The 13,359-nt window shown below is 43.7% G+C and overlaps 1 protein-coding gene across 5 annotated transcripts in view; it reads left to right on the plus strand.

Annotated features, from left to right (window-relative positions):
- ACAD10 (acyl-CoA dehydrogenase family member 10) overlaps positions 1 to 13,359 on the plus strand; it is a 39,194-nt gene that overhangs the window by 8,974 nt on the left and 16,861 nt on the right. For all 5 annotated transcript variants that reach the window (XR_004974946.1, XM_036354449.1, XM_036354450.1 and 2 more), the window contains exons 3-10: positions 774 to 922; positions 2,789 to 2,983; positions 5,170 to 5,328; positions 6,051 to 6,210; positions 7,518 to 7,659; positions 8,716 to 8,784; positions 11,563 to 11,744; positions 12,672 to 12,822. Coding sequence is in view for 4 of the 5 variants with exons in the window: in XM_036354449.1 (XP_036210342.1) it covers positions 774 to 922; positions 2,789 to 2,983; positions 5,170 to 5,328; positions 6,051 to 6,210; positions 7,518 to 7,659; positions 8,716 to 8,784; positions 11,563 to 11,744; positions 12,672 to 12,822 (1,207 nt within the window). In the remaining variant the exon portion in view is untranslated. The remainder of the gene's footprint in view (positions 1 to 773; positions 923 to 2,788; positions 2,984 to 5,169; positions 5,329 to 6,050; positions 6,211 to 7,517; positions 7,660 to 8,715; positions 8,785 to 11,562; positions 11,745 to 12,671; positions 12,823 to 13,359) is intronic.

Genomic DNA, 13,359 nt, shown 5'->3' on the forward strand with positions numbered 1-13,359 from the left:
CGATGAGAGAGAAACATGGATCAGCTGCCTCCTGCACATCTCCCACTGGGGATGTGCCCGCAACCCAGGTACATGCCCTTGACCGGAATCGAACCCGGGACCCCCCAGTCCGCAGGCCGACGCTCTATCCACTGAGCCAAACCGGTTCCGGCCAGAAAACAGGTTTTTATGGAGCAGTTACTATGTGCTGGGCACTGCTGAGGCGTGAAGGGATACTGTGTGCAATGTGACAGACACAATCCCCTCTGCAATCCCCACTTACCACATTTCAAGGGCTCAGTTGCCACAGGTGGCTACTGGCTACTGTCTTGGAGATAAAGCATTTCCATCAGTGTAGAAAGTTGTGCAGTTTACAAAATGAAGGTGTTTTTTGTTGTTGTTGTTGTTTTTTTTTAGTACTGTCAGTATCTGGCTTATTACCCTATGGGCTTCCTTACTGTGTGGCCAAGACTGTGTGAATGACCTAATATATATGAGCCAGCTAGTGAAAAACCAGAAAAGAAAATTTGTATTAGAGTTCAGTGTCATCTCAAGCAGGCGGAAAGGATATGAGACTTAGCAGCAGTGTTCCCTCATTCACACAAATCAGTACTGCTGTTCCCTTGGAGATCTAAGGCTGAGATGTGCATTTCCTGGATTTTTTCAGTTTCCCAATAGAGCCCACTTGGCACCATAGTGATGCCACAGGAACTGGTATGGTAATTCCCCTGAGCTCCCTAAACTCCAGCCATCTGTTAATGGGTTTCACTTATTGCATATTTTTCTTCCTACAGAATGGGAGGTACAAAATCATATCCCTTCCGGAACTATATTGAAGGCTTTCATCACAGGTGGCGAAAATGGGCCCTGGCTGAAATTTATGAGAGGAGAAATAACGAAAGAGGATTTCTTACAAGAATTTAGGAGACTCTGCTCTGAAATTGTGAGTGATAAACATTTTTTGTTTGTTTGTTTGAAAATACATTTTTATTGACTTCAGAGAGGAAGGGAGAGGGAGAGATAGACACATCAATGATGAGAGGGAATCATAGATCGACTGCCCCGTGCACACCCCCTACTGGGGATCGAGCCCACAATCCGGGCATGTGCCCTTCACCAGAATTGAGGGGACCCTTCAGTCTGCAGACTGACACTCTATCCACTGAGCCAAACTGGCTAGGGCAGGGGTGGGCAAACTTTTTGACTCGAGGGCCACAATGGGTTCTTAAACTGGACCGGAGGGCCGGAACAAAAGCATGGATGGAGTGTTTGTGTGAACTAATATAAATTCAAAGTAAACATCATTACATAAAAGGGTACGGTCTTTTTTTTTTTAGTTTTATTCATTTCAAAGGGGCCGGATCCAGCTGGGCTAGGGCGATAAACATTCTTGAATTTCCATATTCTTTTTGTCTAGACTCTAGAGTAATGGAAGTAACGTAACACTCGTCCATATTTATTAAACTGCAAATAAAGAAGTGAAAAATATAATAATCCATTATAAGTTTTTAAGCTATTTCTTCCACCCTTGGGTACTCAACTTTGACAACACATATGAATAAATAAAAATATTCTTTCACTGCCCCTCCACCAGCCATTATGCTGTCTGCCTAATGAGAAAGCTTATTTGAGGCAATAATAATATTAATAAGCCTTATCTCTGTACTATGCATTTTCTAAGCTCTTTATATTAACTCATGTAACTTTCACAATAAGCCTGCTAAAATATAATTTAAAATATAGTAAATAAAGTTCTGTGGATAGATGATAGAGATGGGTACATAATAATGAATGTACTTAATGACATTCAACTGTACACTTAATGTGGTTAAAATAGTAAATTTTATGTATGTATATTTTATCACAATTTTAAATATATATATGTGTGTATATATATATGTATATATATATATGTGTGTATATATATATGTATATATATATATATAAAATCTTAAAAACATTAAGCTAAGTGGGAAAAAAAGTCAAAAAAAGACCACAGATTGTATGATTCCATTTATATGAAATGTCCAGAAACAGAAAGTAGATTAGTGATCTGCTCAGACTGGGACTATTGGAGGTGTGGGAAGGAATGGAGAGTGACTATACTAATGGGTATGGGGTTTCTTTTTAAGGGGATGAAAATGTTCTAAAACTGATTGTGGTGATGGTTACATAACTTTGTGAATATATTAAAAACATTGAATTGTATGGCTTAAATGGGTGAGTTGTATGGTATGTGAATTGTATTTCTTTAAAGCTGTTGTAAAATGTGAGTGTGTGTGTATAAAGAAAATAGCAGGTTTGCCTTTACAGATTTTAAAACAAGATAAAATAAGAGTTTCAAAACCCACACAGATTGAATTAAAAAAAAAATTGATCAGAAACTGAAGTTCATAATGGTGAGTTAAGGCAATACAAAACCATTAAATGTCTTCTGGATCACTGAAAATTAAATTACATCAACTTATTACACTTTTAAAGTTTAATGTATCCTCTTACAGTATCCTGCTACTTTTTAAAATTGACAGTCCATGGTTGAAATAAAGAACTCCTTTAACTGGAATATTGATATAAATAGCTCCATACCCTAACCATTGTACCTCTAATTCTAAGTCACTTTTTATAACCTTATATGCAAAGCTCTGCACAAAGGCCGAGGGAGAAGATTCCTTTAGGCAGCAAGCCAAAGGCCCAGGCTCTTACAGCCAGCTAGCACAGGAAGCTGGGAATATTTCTTTTTCTCTGTTTGCGATAAGCTGACTTTTCTCTTAGTGATTGCTGCTTCCTCTTTCCCTTCCTCCTTTCCTAGTCAAATACCTCTGTGCCTGTGGACAACTTTTTCTCTCTGCTGACCAGTGAGCAAGTGGCGAAGCAGTTCCCAGTGATGACTGAGGCCATAACTCAGATTCGGGCAAAGGGCCTTCAGACTGCAGTCTTGAGCAATAATTTTTATCTTTCCAATGGCAAAAGCTTTTTGCCCCTGGACCGAAAACAGTTCGATGTGGTAAGTTTGAAGTGATACTAAACAATAATCAAAACAGCCTGTCCTTGCTTCGGGATGCAACATTTAACGCTGCCCTTTAGCAGGTCTTGAGTGAATGGGTTTTTTATTCAGACACTTGACTAAGTCAGGTTTAGATATAACAGGTTGAAAAGAGGACTTGTGTCACTGAGCTCTTAGCAAGGTCAAACATTTATGGGATTTGGAAACTGGTTGAGACCTCAGCTTTAGAGACTTCCTTACGTTCTGGATTTGAACCTCAGTCACCACATAACACACACACTTCTGTCAGCCTCTTAATGGCCCCTTTGACCTTTTCTTTTCAAAGACCAACCATGCTGCCCTCTCTTTCTATGGCATCAATCCTCAGACCAGCGCTGTTCAATAACACTGAATGCTGTAACAGAAATGTCCAATACAGTCATATATGGCTATGAAGCGCTTGAAATGTGGCTAATGTCACCAAGGAATTGAACTGAATTTCCTTTAATTAAGTGTGAAGAGTCACATATGGCTAGTGGCTATTGTAATAGATGGTGCTGGACTATCCAAGTACCCTGAGAACATACTGAGCCAAAATACAGTTTTCTGCCCTAGCTAGTTTGGCTCAGTGTATAGAGCGTTGACCTGTGGAAGGGTCCCGGGTTTGATTCAGGTCAAGGGCACATGCCCAGGTTGCAGCTCAATCCCCAGTAGGGGGCGTGCAGAAGGCAGCCAATCAATGATTCTCTCTCATCATTGATGTTTCTGTCTCTCTCTCCCTCTTCCATTCTCTCTGAAATCAATAAAAATATATTTTTAAAAATCTGTTTTTTTGAATGAAGTTTAAGCAATTCATCTATCTATAACAAATAGATCCAAGGATAATGATCTATTTTCTCTTAGGGAAATGGGGAATCCTTCACAGATGAAGATCCTTCTGATCTTCTAGCACAGAAGATCATATCTTAAATATATATATATATGCATTTTTAAATTGATTTCAGAGAGTAAGGGAGAGGGAGAGAGAGATGGAAACATCAATGATGAGAGAGAATCATTGATCGGCTACCTCCTGCATGCCCCCTACTGGGGATTGAACCCTAAACCCAGGCATGTGCCCTTGACTGGAATTGAACCTGGGACCCTTCAGTCTGCAGGCCGACGCTCTAGCCGCTGAGCCAAACCGGCTAGGGCAAAACAGATTTTTATTGAGCAGTTACTATGTGCCCTGGGGATAATGTAAGAGGGGACTTCCCAGAGGTGCTGACTCACAGATAGCCTGACACTGAGACGGCTTTTTCAGGGTTCTCCTCCCTCCTCCTCTGGTTCCGGATCAGAGACAGAATGGAAATTAGTCTGTCAGGATCCAAGGAAGGGAGCGTCTTTGCCACCAACAGGCTCTTTGGTGACAGTCAGCCCTCTGGTGGGGTTCAGTCATATAAACTGAGTCTGGGTTTTTTTTAACTTCTGAAATACAGACATTAAAGCCATGTTTCTTTTATAACAGTGAATAATGCCTTCTTTCTGAAAAAATGATGACTTTCCCTAAAACAGAAATGTACCGCTGTTCTTCTGCTTGGTGTAGGCACAGTAGCTAACATTAGCAAAATGCTTTGTCATTTTGGAACTCATTCAAGTTAAGTTTCACAACAACCATAAGATAGATAAGATGGCTATTAGTATTCCCACTTGACTGATGATGAAACAGGCCACGTGGCTTCACCATGAGCACAAGGTCACTGTATCTGAACCAGAATTTTGGTTTCCTGAGTTTGCTCCCAGGTTTGCCCCCAGTATGTTCAAATCACTCAACCTAAAAAAGCAACATCATTTTCTATCATAATCCCCTTAAGTTACTTATTATAACAAATCTCAACTGTTTCCTTTTGCACTTTTTTTTTAGAAATATATTTTGATGGATTTCAGAGAGGAAGAGAGAGAGAGAGAGAGAGAAACATCCATGATGAGAGAGAATCATTGATCAGCTGCCTCCTGCACGCCCCACACTGGGGATCAAGCCTGCCACCCAGGCATGTCCCCTGACCAGGAATCAAACTGAGACCTCCTGGTTCGTAGGTTAATGCTCAACCACTGAACCATGCCAGCTGGGCTCTTTCTGCACTTTAAAAAATATACTAGTATATCAGCATGCCTGAGGGAGCACCGCTTTTAGGGACATTTATTTCTCATCTCTGCCCCTCCCTCAGGTCGTGGAGTCCTGTGTGGAAGGTGTCTGTAAGCCAGACCACAGAATCTACAAGCTGTGCTTGGAGCGGCTGGGCCTACAGCCTTCGGAATCCATCTTTCTTGATGATCTTGGACAGAATGTCAAAGCAGCTGCCAGCCTTGGAATGCGCACCATTAAGGTAATGGCCACTGGTCTTTGAACTCCACTCTCTTCCAGGCCCTAGGGTGAGCATTTCTGTGCAGTCCTCTCACATGCATTGCTGTAGCTGCCTTTAGGGGGTTCCCCCGCGTCGCCGTGGTCTTTTTTAATTAGGAAATATGTGTGACTAGCTGCTTGTACTTTTAATGGAAGTAAGACAAACACACCTAGAAGGCAGCTTGAGAAGGTTACACACGGAGGTGAAGGGCAGGCTGTAGGCATTCGGGATGGCAGCCAGACTGTCCAAGTGATGCTCTTCTGGGTGGGGAGCCAGCAGGAGCAGCCACATGGACCACCCAGGTGACCTGTGAAGCGCGAGAGGCCACGTGGGAGGGTTCCTGGTCCAGCTTTCCACATTGGAGTTTTCCTTTTGACGCTGACGGGCTCACGGGACAGAGTGGATGCTGTGGCACGAGGAGGGCTCACAGGATGTTCTTCCCTCCTGGCACGAGGCAGTGCCATGGACTCTGAACCGGGACTCTCCCCAGGAGGGAGAAATCTTACTGCATTTAGGAGTTAAGGAGGAAGAGGAAACAGTCTACGGCTTCCTCATTAGCTGAATATCCTGATTTCAAAGGCCTTGCTCAGAGAATGGAGTTCTTGGTATTTCCTCCTAAAAATTACCGTCTTAGAGAACAGACAGGAAGACAGGCCATGGCTGACAGGTCAAGGTGGCATGTTCAGGATTTCCTCTGACTCCAGGTTAATGACCCAGAGGCTGCAGTGAAGGAATTAGAAACTCTTTTGGGCTTTACCTTGAGAACGGTTATTCCAAACACGCGTCCCGTGAGAAAGACAATGGAGATTCCAAAAGATTCCTTGGAGAAATACCTCAGAGACCTCCTGGGGACCCAAACCACAGGTATGTGAGTTTTTGTGTTTTGTAACTCTTCCCAAGCCTAGCCCCTCAGGCTGCTTTTCACTGTCAAACCCTAGTGTGGAATGCACCAGAGACAGAGGCAGTATGGTGAGGAAGCAGCCCCCGGGCCGCCCAGGAGATGTGAGCGCCGCTCTCAGTGTTGCACGGGGAAACGCATTCGCCTCCGCCTCCTCTTTTATGGATCCCGAAAGTCTCCTTGCCTGCTCTTCCACTGGCAGCGGATGTGGCAGCCGCGCCTGCAAACAGCTATCAGGGAGGAGAGGAGCCTGGGGACTGTAGGTGGCCCAGGGGCACTTGAATGTTTCTCATTTTTTCGAGATGACAGCCTGTTTGGAAAGAAAACTTCAAAGTTGCATAAACAGAAAATGTGACAAGTTGTCTCCATCTCTTCAAAGGTCCCACCCTCCTTCACCTTCCACCCTCAGAAAAACAGGTGCCTTGTGAGCTTTTGAAGACATTTCTACCTGGTGATAAAGTTTCGCCTCACCCCGTTGGTCCCTGAAAAAGGCTGTTTGTATGGAGTTCATGTTGTGACGTGCCCTAGTGATTGGCACATTCTTAGTGCCTCCACAAAGCTGAGGGGCCCTTTACCTATCCAAGTCCCAGGCAGGCCTGACCCCGCTTAGCTTCTGATGAGATCGGTGTGTTCAGGGTGGTATGGCTGCAGGCTGAGGGGCCCTTTCCAACCAACAGAGAACTCTGGCAAATGCCCATTTCCTGCTCTTCTGAGCAAGTGAAATGAATCTCCGTCCAGAGTTTAGTCTTACCATGAAGCTGAGGGCTAATTAGGATGTTTCTGTAAGAGAGACAAAGCATTCAGCCTGCTGGGCAGGGAGATCGCATCTCATGAAAGCAGCTTTGGCTCTGGCTGTGGGCCCTGCTTAGCTCCTTTCAGCTGTCGCACCCGTGTCAGGCGTGGTTGGGCTGAGCATGGGCTGAGGGACACACAAGGGCACTTTTCATCTTCCGGCTTCAAGCATTCCATTTAGCAAGTTGGGTTGCCATGACTGTGCTTGTGGTTGATAAACACAGCTAAAAAGCTTTTCTTCACAGAGCAGGAGTTGGCAAGACGGACAAAATTGGACACTATACAAAGTGAGGACGTTATTGTGGTGTAAATCCAGTGGCCTAGCCACACTGCGTGGCCTGCGATTCTGGACCCAAGCTGGTGGGGCGTGGTGCCATTCCTTCAGTGCATCCCAAACTCTGGACTCATTAGAAAGAAAGAACGTCTTTCCCTGTCTGCCCTTCAGAGCTGGTTTGAGTTTTCTTTGTTTTCAAACTTGCAGGCCCATTGGAACTCCTTCAGTTTGATCATGGGCAGTCAAATCCAACGTACTACATCAAGCTGGCTGGTCATCAGCTGGTTCTGAGGAAGAAACCCCCCGGGACACTCCTTCCATCTGCCCACGCAGTGGAGAGGGAATACAGGTAAATACCCAGGGCAAGGCGCACTCCCCAACTCCCCCTTCGCAGCTCAGCCCCCAGCTCACCCGTCAGCACTCCATCAAGTGCCTTGAGACATTTAAAACTACAAGTGTGATTCTCCAAAATTATTTCAAGTAAGAACAGTAACCTAATTTCATTTTTTAAAAAATATATTTTATTGATTTTTTTACAGAGAGGAAGGGAGAGGGATAGAGAGTCAGAAACATCGATGAGAGAAAAACATTGATCAGCTGCCTCCTGCACACCCCCTACTGGGGATGTGCCCGCAACCAAGGTACATGCCCTTGACCGGAATCAAACCTGGGGCCCTTCAGTCCGCAGGCCAACGCTCTATCCATTGAGCCAAACCGGTTAGGGCTTTTTTGGAACTTTTAGATGAAAAAAGGCATTATTAAGAAACTCTTTAGTCTTACCCTTAGCCTCAAAGACTCTAAGACCTTTAGTCTTAAAATCAATATGTTAGTGAGGCTACAACCCAGCAAACATGACCACGAGTTGACTGTTGTTGGAACTGAGTGATGAGTACATGGGTTTGTTTTTATATGACTTTCTACTTATGTTTGATATTTTCCATAATAAAATGTTGAAAATAATAAAAGTATTATAACTCATCCCAAGTAAAATAGTTTGTTTTGAGACAGGAAAATTTAAATGTAGTAGATTCACACAAAACTAGCTCTAAATCTCTGGCGAGTGAGTAGTGAAGCCAGGAGAGGGCTCTGGGCTGGGGTTTCCTCTTCCTCCCAGTCTCATACTGCTCTGCAGAAGAAAAGGTGCAGAGAGTAATATGGACAATGTGAGTTTAGTCTGTTCAACTTAATGTAGTTATTGACTGGTTGATGTAGGCCTATAAGTTCACTATTTCTTTTTTGTGTTTCATCGGTTTTATGTTCTTCTTGCCTACTTTTGGGCCAATTGAAATGTTTTTAGAATTACATTTTAATTTCTGCATGGACTAATTTTTAAATGAGAAGATAATTGTAAGGAAGTCTCAGCAGTCCTTCCCGCAGTGGTGCTCATTCTCCTTTGTCCTGGCAGGATCATGAGAGCCCTTGCGAGCGCTGGAGTACCCGTCCCCAAAGTTCTGGATCTCTGTGAAGATTCAAGGTGATGTTCCAATTGATTTATTTAATATATTTTTATTGATTTCAGAGAGGAAGGGAGAAGGAGATAGAAACATTAGTGGTGAAAGAGAATCATTGATCAGCTGCCTCCTGCATGCCCCCACTGGGGATCAAGCCCAAAAGCCAGGCATGTGCCCTGATCGGGAATTGAACCGTGACCTCCTGGTTCATAGGTCAACACTCAACCACTGAGCCACACCATCCTAAACAAATTTATTTTTCCCGTTGTCTATTCAACCTACAAAAGAGAAAAGCCAGTACACTAACTCAGATTCTAGTTTGTTAGAGTAAGGATAAATAAATTTGGTAGAAAAGAAACTTTATAGTAACTCCCCCAGAAGGTCATAGATATTTAAGTTATCCTGAAAGATAAAAAAATGCCTGATTTTGTGAGAATTGGTAGAAAACATCTTTTTTCTTTATCTTTTTCTTTTTAATCTTCACCTGAGGATATTTTTCCATTGATTTTTAGGGAGAGTGGAAGAGAGAGGGAAAAAGAGAGAAACCTTGATGTGAAAGAAACACATCAATTGGTTGCCTCTGCATGAGCCCTGACCAGGGCCCAGGCCGTGGAGGAGCCTGCAGCCAAGGTACATGTCCTTGACTGGAATCAAACCCGGGACCCTTTGGTCTGCAGGCTGATCCTCTAGCCATTGAGCCAAAGCAGCTAGGGCAAAAACATCTTTTTTTTTAACATTCTAAAAATATATATCCATCTAGCTTATATTGTTTGCTTTTGTTTAATTCTTTTATTGTAGCCTTTCTAAACTTTTTAAATTGCTTTGTAATGTTTTTGAGTCTGTCCTTTTTCCTAACTTTATAACTAGGAGAATTGTGAAACATACAGAAAGAATTGAAAGAAGAAATATTGTTTAAAAAAAGAAATAATAGTATAATGAGCACCCATTTAAACTTCATCTAGATTAAACCATTGTTAACATTTTGCCACATTTCCTTTCAATATATGTGTGTGTGTGTGTATGTGCATATATAGATGTGTATGTGGATTATATATATAAATTAATTTTATATAAATAGTAACAATTGTATGTAAAATATTGGATATATCATAATATAATTAAATGTAATTATTTTATATGTAATTATTTTATAAATAAGTATATATTATGTGTATAAATTATTATTTTATTTATATAAATTATTTTTAGCTGAACCTTTGCAGTTGCAGGCAACATACATCTAAAAGTAAAGACATTTTTTTTTTTTTTCGCAGAAGAATTTTTTTTTTTTTTTAATATATTTTATTGTTTTTTTTTACAGAGAGGAAGGGAGAGAGATAGAGAGTTAGAAACATCAATGAGAGAGAAACATTGATCAGCTGCCTCCTGCACATCTCCCACTGGGGATGTGCCCGCAACCCAGGTACATGCCCTTGACCGGAATCGAACCTGGGACCTTTCAGTCTGCAGGCCGACGCTCTATCCACTGAGCCAAACCGGTTTCGGCAAGACATTTTCTTTTATAAACACAGCAGCAGTATTACACTTAAGATAATTAAATATAATTTAATAGTCTAACTCAGTGGTCGGCAAACTGCGGCTCGCAAGCCACATGCGGCTCTTTGGCCCCTTGAATGTGGCTCTTCCACAAAATACCACATGCGGACGCGCATGTACAGTGTGATTGGAACTTCGTGGCCCATGCGCTGAAGTCGGTATTTCGTGGAAGAGCCACACTCAAGGGGCCAAAGAGCCGCATGTGGCTCGCGAGCCGCAGTTTGCCGACCACTGGTCTAACTTAACTAGCTCATGTTCAAGTCAGGATAAAGTTATAATGGTAGAAGTTTCAAAACAACTTTTTAGAGTAGTAAACTGATTTATAAAAATGACTAAAAGATGACATTTCAGTGTGTCACCTTGATCCTATAGCAGTGATGGCGAACCTATGACACACGTGTCAAGAGGTGACACGCGAACTCATTTCTTTGGTTGATTTTTCTTTGTTAAATGGCGTTTAAATATATAAAATAAATATCAAAAATATAAATCTTTGTTTTACTATGGTTGCAGATATCAAAAAATTTCTATATGTGACATGGCACCAGAGTTAAGTTAGGGTTTTTCAAAATGCTGACAAGCCGAGCTCAAAAGGTTCGCCGTCACTGCCCTATAGGGTGGTAGATGTGCCATTCATACCACTGGATAATAGTAAAAATAACAAGATGGAACATTTAAAAAAGGGCTTCTGTGTGAGTGGCACACGTAGAGCCCAATAAAAAGAAAAAAGGGGGGAAAGAAGGGATGGTTATTGAGCCCTCATTAGAACCAGACACATACGCCAGGCACTCCATACATACTTGCTCTTTTAATTCATAAAACTACTCCTTGAAGTTTTACATATTTAAAAACAAAAACAAAAGCTCAGAGAGGTTTAGTAAATCTCTCAGAATTACACTGCAAGAAAGGAGTAGAGATTCTATATGACCCCAAAGCCCCACCTCTCAACATGCTGCTTTTCTATGTCATTAACCTTAAACCCATTCCAGTGGCTTCTGCGTGCAGACCAAAGAGAAGAGAGGCCTGCTGGCCCAGAGTATGGGCAGGGCTGTGTGTGTGTGGACTGGTTTGGGAGGGAGAACGTATGGCCCCCTGTGCTTATTGCCAAGGAAAAAGGAAATGCCCAGTACGCTGGGTCGATCCTTCCCCAGCGCTCAGCGTACACATGGGGTAGAAAGAGCGGTGCCATGACCAACAGCCTCCACCTGTGAGCCACTGAAGCACCCTGTCTGTGTCCCTCCCAGGGTCATTGGCACGCCCTTCTACCTGATGGAGTACTGCCCAGGCCTCATCTACAAAGACCCGTCTCTGCCAGGCTTGGAGCCCAGCCAGAGGCGGGCCATATACGCTGCCATGAACAGAGTCTTGTGCAAAATTCACAGTGTGGATTTCAAGGCTGCGGGCCTAGAAGACTACGGGAAACATGGTAAGCATGTGGCCGCCTGTCTTTCATGCTGAATGTTTCCTCACTGTTGCCTCTGCTTTCGGGATTTCCCTGGTGTCAGGGTGTTAATGCACCAAGCGGTTGCTAACAGTGAGGTGGGCTTACTCGCTTCCTACTTGGACATCCACTTTCATTTTACTGGAGGGGTTGCTTACCTAGACATCCTAGGATGAATCTCTCTTCCCTGCAACTTTTATCTCACTAGATCATTTAAATCTTTATTCCAGGACTGGCAAACGGTAGTTAAGGTACCTTCACAACTGTCTACAGAATTTAGTATCAATACACTCATACAGAGGAAGCAAGGGAGGAAGACTCAGAGAGGTTAAATCAACTGGACACCCTGACTGTGAGCCAAGTTCACTCCAGAATTCCTTTCAGTGTCCAGTCCCAGATATAACTTACAAGTTCATCAACTGTTGTACGTCTTGGGTTTCTTAGCAAATCCTGATGTATTTCTTACTGCATGCTAGGGAAAGCTTTGAGGGCTTTTCACATTTTATCCTCCCAACAACTCTATGAGGACCATCTCATCAACGAGGATACACTGAGGCACAGAGAACAGCAGAGCTGGGATTCAGATCCAGGCAGTCAGGCCCCAATGTCCATGCTCTTAGCCAACCACTGTTTAGCCAAAAAGGGATTTCCTAAAGGCTATTAGGAAGTTCATAGGACCTCTGAGAGGGCCAGGGAGAGGCCACGTGGCTGGGAACCATGCCCAAATCACACTGATGGAGCCAAGACAAAACAGCCGGTGGCTCTCACCTGGAACTATCCTGGGGGATATCCCCCAGTCATAGGATATTGATGCTACAGAGCATTGCAAAGGGTTTCACGGCCCTGGGTAGTTTTTGACACCTTTGGAGCTTGTTGGAACGGCACACCCTGCCCTAACCCTCTTTCTCTCAGGGGACTATATTCCACGCCAGGTGCAAACCTGGATTAAGCAGTATCGAGCCTCAGAGACCAGCACCATCCCGGCAATGGAGAGGCTCATCGAATGGCTGCCACTTCACCTTCCCCGGCAGGAGAAGATCACGGTGGTGCACGGGGACTTCCGGTAGATGCGATGAGGGGTTAATATTTAATGTGAAAAATGATGGGAAGGGCATCTTAAGGGGAAATGAAGCAGCTTGGCCCAATTGACAGTTGTGAATTATTCCCATTTCCTAGGATCACCCTGTGCATGGCCTTTCAGGCAGGTTTTCTCAGCCTTGGCTCTTCAGCTGTTTGGGGCCAGCTAATTCTTTATGCTGGGTAGGGGGGTTCTTCATGCTGGGGTGGTGGGGGCGCTGTTCTGTGCAGCTGCCGGGGTTATTGCCACACCTGGGTGTGAAGGTGCAGGCCTGTGCTCCGGTCATTCTACTGCATAACCCACTCCTCCAACACTGGCTGTAAACCATGACAGCAGTTTTTCATTTGCAAATCTGCTGTCTGGGGACAGAGAGCTTGTTTCAGCTGAGGTGGCTGGGAAGCTCGGGGCTGGACCCAGAAGGCTCACTCACATGCCTGCACTGGGGCGGAGGAGACTGAACAGCTAGACTCCGCGGGCCTCTGTCTCTCTGTGGTTTCTCACATGGGCCCTCCAGGATGGCAG

This window comes from Myotis myotis, unplaced genomic scaffold (genome assembly GCF_014108235.1).
Source record: "Myotis myotis isolate mMyoMyo1 unplaced genomic scaffold, mMyoMyo1.p scaffold_m19_p_20, whole genome shotgun sequence".
NCBI lineage: Eukaryota > Metazoa > Chordata > Mammalia > Chiroptera > Vespertilionidae > Myotis > Myotis myotis.